The 12,784-nt window shown below is 33.6% G+C and overlaps 1 protein-coding gene across 3 annotated transcripts in view; it reads right to left on the bottom strand.

Annotated features, from left to right (window-relative positions):
• Window positions 1-4,685: 4,685 nt before the first annotated feature.
• The window catches only part of LOC142339193 (uncharacterized), a 90,238-nt gene continuing 82,139 nt past the window's right edge, over window positions 4,686-12,784 (bottom strand). For 2 of the 3 annotated variants that reach the window (XM_075388998.1, XM_075388999.1), the window contains 3 exons: window positions 9,217-9,376; window positions 7,326-7,472; window positions 4,686-5,334 (listed from right to left, as the gene is read on the bottom strand). In XM_075388998.1, the coding sequence (XP_075245113.1) occupies window positions 5,212-5,334; window positions 7,326-7,472; window positions 9,217-9,376 (430 nt within the window). In that variant the 3' untranslated portion in view covers window positions 4,686-5,211. The remainder of the gene's footprint in view (window positions 5,335-7,325; window positions 7,473-9,216; window positions 9,377-12,784) is intronic. The other variant, XM_075389000.1, reaches the window with a different exon arrangement.

Genomic DNA, 12,784 nt, shown 5'->3' with positions numbered 1-12,784 from the left:
TTGCACCTCAGCCTGGGTAAGTATAACAAATAAATATTGCGGAGAGAAATTCAGAATCGATTTTTAAATCTTTTCCTCTGTTTGATCGTAAGGTGTTTTTTAAAATGTGATTGTAATAAGGTTTAATAATCAATTCCTCCAACTTGTTTCTGTAGCCTGTGTGTTGCGAGACTACCTGGAACCGTTAGTTGCAATGCTGTCGACTGAGGGCAGATGGTATGCTGAGACGCAAATCAGTAGAATAGTGGTAAAATTAAAAAGAAAAACTTATAGAGTACTCTGCGGAATAAAAGGATACACGAAGTTGAACGCTTTTACCTTCGGTTTTGAAAAGAAAGCTTGCGTCAAGTTACGTTGAAAAACAATGAAGGTTTACTTTGACTCTTTCGCGTTCGGTTGTAGTTTCTGCACAGCAGTGTTAGGAGTTGCAGAAACATGTAAATCCATATCATTTGAGAACAATTACCCAACTATGAGATTATAAACACCAGCAGTATAGCCGACAATTTCATCACTGTTTTATTTTCAAATGGGGAATCTTTTTTCAGATAAGCAGTAATGACCGTCTGTGGTTGACAAAATTAGACTCCACCGGCTTCGGTCTATCCTATTACATTACACACAAAAAAAAATCAACTCCTGCTATGTTTGCTTATTCAAGGACGAGCGTCTTGAGGTAAATTTAAGTTATCTGTTAGGGTCCATGAGTAGGCAATCACGTGCTTAACTATACAGTAATTTTGGACGACTTGCATGCTGTCAATATTTTGCGGCAATCTCTGTTCTGATCATGAATCGCATTCCGATTTTGTTATGGCAAGAGTTTTGTCTCAAACGTGTTTTCCATTGTCTCTGAGAATGGGACTCAGGTTCCCTAATGAGTTCAACTGCGTCAGAGCATTATGCATTCAGATCGAAATTCATTAAATGACGAATCAGGTTTGTAGGTTTCCCTCAAAAGGGGACTATTTTCTATTTTACATTTTGTGTAGTTACCATTGACCCGGATTGGCCATTCTTATATACCATATCAAAGACCATTTATGATTCCATCCAAGTCAAGGCAAAAACTATTGTGTATGATCTTGCTATGTTTTTTAAGCAGCCATATATGACTTTAAGTATATTTTGAACACTTTGGAAAAAAATCAGCTTTCGTAGAACAGCAGTTCTCAAGATTTTCCCCATCAATAGTACTTTTAATGGTCTTTAGATATGGTATCTAAGTTTCCAATATGGTCTTTGATATGGTATATGTTATTGGATATGTTTTTTAAGATCTTTGCAGAAAATTAACCAGATGCTAGTCCCACAAACGGGTGTGTATAGTTACCGGAAAAGATATAAAACTTTGGTTATGGGCATGAAACCAGGGAAATCATCATTATCTATGATGAAGTATCTGAGACACCATATATGATCTTGGATACGGTTTCTTAGATCTTTGCATGTAGAGTCTAAGCCACCATCAATTGAAAATTAAACCATTATTCAAAGCAAATCAAAATAGGTCACTCTGTGCTCAATTTGCGATCCAAAGTACGTCATTTAAGACATTGCTTAGTTTTTTGTATGGTCTTTGATAGGGTATCTATGATATGATACGCAACATACATGACTTTGATATGGTATCTAAGATGGGTTTATGGTGGTCAGTTGGGGGAGAGGATGGGCTCTTTTTGGTTGCTAAAATGGATGCTTCATTGCAGAGTTAGCATCATGAAGCTAAAATGGATGCTTCATTGCAGGGTAATCAGATGGAGTTTTTGCAAGTACCCTCGTTATTTTTCTGTTGGTTGATGACTAACGGAGTTTTTTTGGCAGGGTCGCTATCGGTATACATAATCAGCTTTGTTATCTGGGATTTTTCATACGGCTGGGTACCGCCAATGATTGGCTTAAAAAATACGAAGAGTGTTTTCTGGGGGTTCTTACTGACAAAACAATGGACGGTTTGCACGGTGAAAGAAACATGAGATAAAGCTGACAGATTAATTTTTGATTTCAAAGAAAAACGGACCTATAGCAGGAGATAGGCGTGAAGTTTTGAAGGCAACGAAATTGCTGGTAATGCTTGCAGGCCGAATTTTAGCCGAAAATCAACCTATATATATTTCAGATCTTGAAATGTCTGGGTATTCAAATTGAGGAAATGTTATGAAGAAGACTGTGAGGGTTCCCATGCTGTCAAGGGGCCCAGTTTTACAAAGTTGTGGAAACCTGGTTGATAATAGTGGGAATCTGTCACAAAATATGGGTCAAAATGGGGACGAAAATGGGCATATGACAGTGCCAGTGCCGGTGTATAGATTGGCACAAGAGCCAATCCTGCCCTCTGTTAGTTTAGCATTGTATCAGTGTATCCTGCGCATACCAGGCATGCCATGGGCATGGGCATACCTTGGTTTATTTTGGTGCATATAGGGTGGCATACGGGCATTTCGGCTATACTAATATGGTAAAATTACACGGTGCTCAGTACCTAATTTCTCATCAACCAGTGATCCAAATTTAATGTGTCATATATAGTTTTAAAGCTTAGATAATAGCGGTCTCAATAAGCAATGTCCCGTTTAAATTGACTTAAAATTGATGGAATTATTAAAGATCTGGCGTTGTGACACCCGAAAATCTGAGGTATGCCCGATGGCCAATCGTTAATAACTTTTTATTGAGTGATTCGATCTGGATGATCTTTTGAAATTAGTAAGCCTATTATCTGCTCTAACAAACTATATATGAGTGAGCTTGATTGGTATCAATTTCGTAGAGATATTAATGCTCGAGCCCGAGGTACCTTGTGTGTATGTAGGTCGAACTAGGCGGTGCTCAATATCTAATTTCTCATCAACCAGTGATCCAAATTTAATGTGTCATATATAGTTTTAAAGCATAGATAATTAGCGGTCTCAATGAGCTATGTCCCGTTTAATTTGACCCAAAATTGATGGAGTTATTAAAGATCTGGCGTCGTTTCACCCGAAAATTTTAGATATGCCCGATGGGCCATCGTTAATAACTTTTTATTGAGTGATTCGATTTGGATGATCTTTTGATACGAGTAAGCCTATTATCTGCTCTAACAAACAATATATGCTCATATGTTTCTTTGATTTTATCGGTGTTTTTGCATTTTTTTGGTCGCTTGCGGCCAATTGAGTGTTGACGGACCCTGATTTTCTCTGAGCTTTTAGACTAAGTTGAGGCGTTTTTGACGTTTCCCCAACTGTTTTAGGCGTTTTTTTCGGCTATTTTTGACGTTTTTTTGGCTTTCTTTGACGTTTCCCCGGCTATTTTAGACGTTTTTTTTCGGCTATTTTAAACGTTTTTTTCGGCTATTATTGACGTTTTTTTCGGCTATTTTAGACGTTTTTTTCGGATATTTTTGACGTTTCCCCGGCGATTTTAGACGTTTTTTTTCGGCTATTTTTCGAGTTTTTTTTCGGCTATTTTTGACGTTTTTTTCAATTATTATGTCTAAAATCAGACTTGGATTAGACTTGCCAAGTCTAAAATCAGACTTGGATTTAGACTTGCCAAGTCTAAAATCCGACTTGGATTAGATTTGCCCCGCTAAAATCAGACTTGGATTTAGACTGCCAAGTGTAAAAAGTGACATGATCATGGTTCTGAGTCAGTAATGAAATAAGACTTGGATTTAGACTTGCCCAGTACTGAAATTGACTTGGCGTTAGGTCCGGGCTCTCTCTCTCTCTCTCTCTCTCTCTCTCTCTCTCTCTCTCTTTCTCTCGAGGAAGAATTATGTGCGAATCTAATATGTAAATTCAAAATAGATTAAGAGCATTGCTTAGAATGAACATTTACATAGATTTATCAATTCCATTGGAATATTTTATTTTTTAATTTTTGTTAATTAATTTCAGACATCATCTACCAGAATACTAAACCAAAGCACGAAACTCAATTTAATAATCTTTTCAAGCCAATAGTTGGTTGAGCGAAATTGCAGCTAAAACATTCTAGAAAGAAAAAGCAGAAACATTATGAGAAACAAAGACTTTAAACAGAATGGCCACAAAACATTGAATACAATGAAAAATCCCTTGAATATGATAAAACATTCGAAAGCACCAAAAACTGCACTCACACGTTTTTTTTTGAAGTTTTCAAGTCTTCTCACACGATTTTTTGGACACTATAATGAAAACCATTTTATCCAATTTTGCTATTATATATATTTTTTCACAAATATGGCTATCGGTAACATTCTTTTAACACAGTTATCACTAATCTAAGCAATTATTATGCAGTTTTTAGTTTCAACCGAAAACAGAATAACAATTTGCCCAAGAACTGGATAAACAACAACTGATAATTTATAGAATATTTGGTATTTATGCTAAGATAGCAACAATTTGGTTTAATCATATTCAGTAGTAATGGCTTTCAGTTTAACTTTGAAACAACAGAATTGCAAATACAATATAGAGGTTGAGCGGATTATGTTAACTTAAAACTTTGAACAGGTGTCCCCATAATTTAAAGAAATTTTCTGAACAAAAATTGAGATTTTCGTAAATAATAATTTCTTTTGTATTTCAATTTCAAATGAACAAGTTTCAAGTTAAAAAAACTAAATTCTCTGTTTGAAGTTTAAAAAAAGTAAATTCTCAGAACGAAGCAAACTATGCCATAAAACATACGAATATTTAGATCAAGCAAATTCACAGCTAATGTGATATATGTGGTTAGCATAATCCGCATAAAAATTATTGATTGTCGAACTTGTAAAACTATGAGTAAAATAGACATTTATTTATTTGAGGTTAACTGAATAATATTTGATTTATCAGAGGTTTTTGGGTTCCCAATGTGGCCAAAAATTTATCCATTTTGCGCAACCAATTCTGCAAGGTCAAACTTTTATTATTAGATCTTCAATGCTTTTCGCGTTGTTAAGAAATGGATAATTTCAGCATAAGCTTATTACTTTTTGAATGAGCATTTCAGAGTTGAAGAAAATCACAAAAAGCACCACAATAATTAAAATTTACAAGTCAAATAAGTTTTATTTATTACAAATTGAAGTTTGAGTTTTGTCAGGCGGACTAATTAAGTTTATCTAAACAAGTTTGTTGATGATGATAAATTGGTCGGCTGTTGAATTGTTTCTGATTGGTTTTACTTCGGGCTGGAGATCGAGGGGAGATCGGGGAAGGGGGGGGGGGTGAAGACGGTTCGAGGGAGGGTTTAGGTAGTTTGGGGTATGAGGGCAGCGTGGTGGTGGTACGGGGATGTTGCGATAGAGTTTGGGGTGTTCTGCTGGAAGGAGGGAATGGCCAGACCACTCTTCTTCAGAGCTTCGATTGTCACCTGGAAAAAATAATTCTAATTCAAAAAGCGTATTCAAAAACTGTGAATCGTTCTATTTAGTTCAGAAATGTAAATAAACAGTTTATGTTCAACTGCAGATTATAAATGATTTGCTAAATCATGTCTGAAAACTTTCACGCCTGTACAAGAAATCTCTTTTTTTTTGCTCTCAAACTAAACAATTTTGCAGGAATTTTGAAAGAACTCTGTTCGGAGGAGGATTAAATCTCATGTATCAGAAAAGGCGTAAACTTCACTGCTTATATAAGTTTTCTAGGATAATTTTATTGGTACTTTTGGGACTATTCAATTTTTTAGAATTTAATTCAGAGATTTCATATACATCTAACTGATTATGGTTTGTGGGGCTTGAAGGAATTGACAGATCTCGAGTAAGTTTTTACTTTTGGAAAAGGGTATGTGTGTCAAGGAAAATCAATTACTTTTATCTCCAATATCAAGCTCTCAATTTAATTTTTCTTTATTCTCGTTAAATTGTCCTAAAAACAATTTTTTTTAATTAGTTTCTCGGTTCATTCGATTTATTGAACATACACTTTTGTTTATTTTCAAGCTTTGTTCACAGCAGTTTGATCTTTTTTCATATTACTTATGATCCACTGTAACTTTATAGTTGCTGATGACGATAGCTAACTGCTTCAGCTATTAATGATAAATAAACGAATATCTAAAAGCAATGAGAAAGAAAAACCTTTTTCGCAATTGAGAAAGAGGAACCTAAATTATGTTTTGTTTGAGAGAAAAAATAATGTCACAAAAAACAGTAAAAAGTTTAAAAGAGAGCTTAAATAATTTTATGGGTTCAGGTTGCAAAAATTTCTATCGATATTTGATTTATCAGAAGCTTTTCACATTTTTACTTTTAATTTTTGAAAAAAAATTTAAATTGAAATCCTCTTTCACAATTTCAAATAACGGTTTTCTGATGAACTATTTATTACAATTTTTACCATTCATGACTGAAGCAGCTTAATTTACAATTTTTTGTTATCATTTATAGTAGAAAAATTGTCTGACAAAATCCATTGTGCTCCTTCAATTTATAGATTTAACGAGCACAATGAATTTTAATCTCATAGAAAAAATCTCATTATTGATTTATGATAAAATTACAAAGATCAAAAACACTATCAACATATGAGCTAAATTCATTAGAAGTGATTTCAATTTCGAATTTTACACGATTTATGTTTTGTTTTTATATAACGGTTGCTTACATAGAATAAGACTTGATAACTTTTTCAGAAAAAATAACGGGCCACGTAAAGAACCCGAATTAAGCAGTAGAACAAACGCTCTCTATTTGACAACAAGAACATTTAACAAAAACCTATAACGTGATATCAGTTTAATAATTCAGACGTATTCAATATATTTAAAAGAAGTCGTTTCAGTGATAACATTCAATTTTGCATTAAGTATTGCATTTTAGGGTCTTTTGGCGGATCACAAAATAATGCGGTGAAATCCCATAAGTGATACTTTATCAATAAAAATTATAGCGTAAATTGATGCCAAAAAATTGTCAGGTTCTTGTTTAGAATAATATATAATTTCTTAGTAATCATACAAAGAACATACATATTTTCTTCGGTTCCATACTTGTCTCGTATTGAAAAATCAAGTATGGACAGTATGAAATCATATATGATTCTTGTATGAAATCAAAGAAACTTTTGTTCAGCAATTATTTGTTGTTTGAAAGGTTACTGTTAAAAATTCGGGAGGAGGATTAAATCTCAGATATCAAAGTACGAGCAATCTTCACTGCTAAAATAATTTTTATAGTAGTGTTCCGTTATACGTTTATACAAACTTTGTTTTACCAAAATTTGCTTCGGTCTAGAAATCTGTTGACGGCAAGGATACCTTTTAAAGACAGTTTTTCCTTATTGTATATATCGTACTTATATGAAGCTTTACGAAACTCGGGTTCTAGAAGTCGATAAGTTGAGCTAAGATGAAGTTACCTTTTCGCCAAATATGTTTGTTCCGTTCAGAGTGGTGGTGGGCGCGTGTTTGCCGGGGTTGAGGGTGACAATGAGACCCGCCTCGTTGGCACTTAAGTGACGAGAACCCTGCAGACTAGCCAGACAACTGGCAGCAGTCGCCAGATTCTAAAACAAACATATAAACAATAAAATTTGAAGACACGCGAAGACATGAAAACAAGATTTAACTTGATAAACTGCGGCCAATTGTTGCAAACGTTCATAGCAGCATTAGATTGGTAAAACTTTTTGTCTTCAAAAAATTGATTTTATTTGGAAAATAATACCCTACTGTAGAGATTTATGGTTAATTTTATTCCGCATGTTTGGTCCGTCAAAACTTGACAAAAACAATAATGTTGCGCATTCTTTTATCATGAGTTTTGTTGATCTCATAACTTAAGAACTGGTTGAAAAATTTATGGCAACCCGTGAAACGTCAAGACGCGAAGTATGCATGATCTTGAACGAATCAGTTAACATCAGATCTCGACGTTGAATTTAACGAATGGGGAATTTTGATTCCATGAATGGGGAAGCTGAATCGAACTCTGATTTCAATTCTTAACAATGCGAATAGAAATTGGACAATTAATAAAAACCAGAAAAGTAAAGATGACCTCATCTTTTATTGATTTAAAAATTGAAGATCCCTCCATAGAATATAACCGAGTTCAAGTTCAAATTAAAAAAATTCAGAGAATTTCAGGCAAGACCTAAACAGACCATAAAGTGACAATTTTATTCCTTAAGGGTCAACAATCAATTCTTGTTTGTTTTTATCGTTTACCAAAAATTATCTACGAAAAATTCGGTCAGTAAAATTGGCAGGAATGTTGATCAATAATTTTTTGGATGTTTACAAAACATGAACCGTTTTCCTGGTGTTAAGCATCCTTTGTTTTCTCATTTCTCGCAATAATTTATGCAAAAATATGGGAAAACTGTAATTGCAGTATAATTACAAAATTATAAGCAGTGCATGATTCCTTAATCGCACAGTTGTCCCGATGAAGTTTAAATTTAGCAGGATGGTAAAACTTTGTTTTTGTTCTGTTTAATGAACATAATATGAAACTGTTTTCCTTGTGTTAACATCCTTTGTTTACCCCTATTCCCATGTGTGTATAGATTCCACGTGTGTCATTCTGCGAGTGTGTTTGTCAAGTGGGCAGATGTGTTCAACTCCACATGAATAATTAATCAACACAAGAGGGAAGGGGTTGTTGACAATTTCACAAAGAGTAGATTGTCATTCAAAAGAACAAAAAATTATATTCACATTTCCCTCTGTAGAAAAGAAAACCTCTAAAAAGTTGTTCCCATTTCATTTGATTTAATCACATTCTGGTCACGAGTTCGAAATACAGAACAGTTTTGTCCACTGTTTTAAAAGATATGGCTGGTGCAATTAGAGCGAATTGTATCCCAAAGTTTTAGAAAGGATTAAACTCACAATCACGGCTCAGCCAAGGAAACAGAGTAAATCCATTTCCAGCATCTTCCCGAAGTTTAGGTTTTCCCAGAAATTGCGAAAAAAATGCGCTGACAACCGCTGAAAAAAAGTACAGTGGACAAATATTACCTTTGTGACGCTGGACCACATTTAGAATTACTCGATCGATGGGTTTAGTAGTAGTTCAGTGAAAAATGTAGTCCTAGTCATCTGAACCGTCTGGAGATGACCAAATTGACATGATCAAATCAATATTTTTCACCTTTTTCAGTTTGGGCGATTCAAAATCATTTTCAACACAAACAATGAACAAGGGGTTTTACTTTTGATTCTTTTTATTTGAAACAATGAAAGGAATTTTATTCATTGGTCAAATAAGAATCTCCAAAAATTGATATTAAATTTTTTACTTACAGTGAACTGGGCTATGCAGAGTGGCGTCTGTACCACAGGAGCTGAATTGTTGTTGTTGTTGATGTTGTTTACTGATGTGGAGGAGGGGGAGGTGGTGGCGGAGGGGGTTGATGATGAGGATGGGTAAAAGTGATAGGCCAGTCTGTTAAAACCAGCGAAGCTGAAACAAACACATCTGGTTATTAACAGAGATAGTTAATGCAAAAATTGTATGTGTTTATATACATTTTTAATCCCAATTTTGGGAGTCAATTGACACAAATGGAAGCCGTGGTCGTGGGGGTTCAATTGCAGCTACTTTTATATCTCATTTAAGTGAACAGCATTGTGAGATGAAGCACTGTTGTGTGATTCCATGAAATGATTTTATTATTGACTATGAGAGTGATAGGCAAGTAAATCGTTAATTAACTGGTCAATTTTTTACTGAGCAAAATTTAAAATAATTAAGATATATTTGATCTTGTGAACTAATCAGGGGCTTAATGCTAAGGATAGATAAACTTAAGCAATTTTCGTTCCAAGCCAACCTGTGTGAGCATAAAGAAAATTTAACTCGAAGGTTTCAATTGTTCAAACAGCTTATTACGACCAATCAATTCATTTCAGGTAAGAATTATGAATGATATCAAAAAGCACGTTCATCGCAGCATGCTTTATTTGCAGGTTCTTTGGAGTTCTGATTTTCAGTCTGAAGAGTTCTGTAGTATTGAGACCCTTTTCCACTCATTATCCAATCTTATTTCTCGCAGAAACATTTGAGAATTTGAGAGCTGAAAATTATTCGGCAAAATGCAAAATTGTTCATGATTTTTCCTAACTGTTGAATTCGGGTAATTATTTCGGGTGTTATTCGACTGGTGCTGGCTTTTTCAGCTGGTTAATCAGCGGCCTTTCAAGAAAAATAAAATCAACGAGACAGAGCAGTTTAAAGGAATTAAAACTATGTAGAATTCTGGTTTCTTATTGGTTTCTACAAACTACGTAGTTTGTAGAAACCAATAAGTTAATAATTTTCGTTTCTATTTTTTTGAAATTTTGGTCACAAAAAAAAACAAATCTCATATGATGTTTAGTGAAGCAATCATTTTCTGAGTGTTGATTTTTTTAGGGAAAAAATTTTGAGCAACAATTGCTTTTATTCAATTTATAACGTATAATATGAAACAAAAACTTAAAAATTTATTAACGTATTCATAAAAAAGTTTCTTATTTGATTTAGTTTTTTTTAGTAAACAAATTTTTCCCAGTTAGTTGTTTTATAGGAGAAAAATTTGCGAAACAATTGTTTTTATTCAACGAAAAATGTACATTGTGAAACAAAAATTTACAAATTGGTATTTATGTAAAAAAACAGTCGCAATATTTGTCACAATTCTCAGGATGTAATTGCTCCAAATTAATCGTTTAAAAACATGTGTGGAAGTGGATTAACCGGTCAATATTCAAAAAATATTGTACATCAGGTATTTTTGCGACAAAACAGTTCAGGTGTCGTTGTTTTATTATTGTGTCATTATTTGGGAGAAAAAAAATTGATTTCAAAACTTTGCAGTTCATTTTGGCGTGAAAAATGATCTTTTTCCTTTATTTGGTTGAAAGTCTAGCTATTTTTCCGTTAGATAAGTCTAAAAATTTTATTTTATTTTAGTATAGTATGTTTTCTTCTCAAAATTTTTTTTCGAAATATTCACCACAAATCCTTTTTCCCAAACCGCACATATCCATAACTTTGATTGATAATGATTTTTCAGTTATACAAACGACAAAATTGGGGTAAAATAATAGTTTGATGAACTAATTATGGTAATATTAAAGTGCTAAGGCGCTGAGCCTTATATGGATGAATATAGAACACTTCTGTTTGTTACGTCGGATAACAGAATAACGAAGGGTTGAACAAAATGGCTGTGCTGTTGTACTGTATAAAAAGAGAAACCAAATTCAAAGTAACAAGGAGGCTCGGTAATTTGCGTTCGGACATGCTGTTCCGACCCGCGCTCATCTAAATTTTTGACATAACTGACAACAAATTGAAGAGATAATCAAAAACAGATCTTTGAATTTAAAGAAACCGGTACACAAACTATTAAACAATTAAGATAATGCCATGCCTCATTAAAGCGCTCACGAAGACTACAGGAGAAAAAACGATTAAACAAAATAAGTGGAAAAAAAACATTTTTTACGGCAAAAAAATCAAGATCTATACCTAAAAGCACCTGGTAACAACGTCAGAACACAATCAGAAGATTTCTTAACTACACATTTTTTTGTTTTAAGAAAGCATATGAGGTTATATATTATTGAGAGTAGATAATAAGATGACAAAAAAGGGAATAATGAGGCGAAAACAAAAAATCAACCAATATTTTTGAATCAATTATTTACAAACGTCCAAAAACCATGAAGTTTTAACAAAAAGTCTCGGTAAAATTAGAAAAAGTTCATAAGTTCATTACAAAACCAATAGAGTCTGTATCTGGTTCAACAAAGCCACTTTAATTAGAGTGGCTTTGTTGGAAAGCCACGGTCCAAAGCCACGGTCCAACAAAGCCACGGAAGTGAGTGTTACAACAAAGCACGCAGTTAGAGACTTCTCATTTTTTTACTACAAAGAAACTACATAAAGAATATGCTCTTTAAGACTACACAAAAAAAATGCAATACCATCAAAATGAGAAAAAAAATTCAGACAAAAGGGGTCAGAGCCGGTAAAAAATGAAGTATTCAATTCAAAATTTTCATTTTCAAATAATCTTTTAACACCAATGGAATTGTGTTTTGTAACAATATGACTTCAAAAAAACAATTAATTAAAATCACGAAACTTTTGAGAAAACCGGTATTATCAAAGACTTTGAATTTAGTAGCGTTCAACGGAAATCTATAAAGAATAAGATAAAATAAATATGCTTCGTTGAGGATATCAGCTCTCAATTTTTTTGATAGTAAACTTCCTTATGAGACCAAACTACCCGTTTTATGAACTTTTGCCTGTTAGAAACACAAGATTGTTTTATTTGTAGCATAAAATGTAAATTTGAATTGATATTTTTACAGAAATAATCATAATTTGAAAAAAAGTGAACAAAATCATGCCAAACATCATGTGTTCAAACAAAACTTTAAACCTCGATAACTCCTCGAAAAACACGAAATTCAAAAAATTCCTTTTATTCCGAACTCTACGCTGGACGAGCTTTTTAATGAAATCACTCACATTTTTCTACCATGAAGATATCGATCGACCAAAATTGTCTGAACAAAACAAAAACCCATTTGAGTATATAGTTGCTTCCCCCACAAGTGGGGTCGGAACAAAAACTGGTTTCCCCGATTAATTAAATGTTTTTGATTAATGCACAGACACAAAGTAATAGAGGGCCGGCGCAAAACTCAAATAAGTATAGCAGTGGAGGGACAAATACGAATGAAAAAACTCAAATAAGATTGACAAAATTGAACCCCCCCCCCCCCGGTTGAATATGACTCTCTATAATTGATACTTGATAAAAACCAATAATGGCAAATAAAATTTCAGTGAACGCCAGGCCTTTTATTAGAC

Source organism: Convolutriloba macropyga, chromosome 5, assembly GCF_964194025.1.
Source record: "Convolutriloba macropyga chromosome 5, txConMacr16.3, whole genome shotgun sequence".
Taxonomy (NCBI): domain Eukaryota; kingdom Metazoa; phylum Xenacoelomorpha; order Acoela; family Convolutidae; genus Convolutriloba; species Convolutriloba macropyga.
Note: the sequence above shows the minus strand (reverse complement) of the source record. Positions and strands in the feature narration are given on the sequence as shown.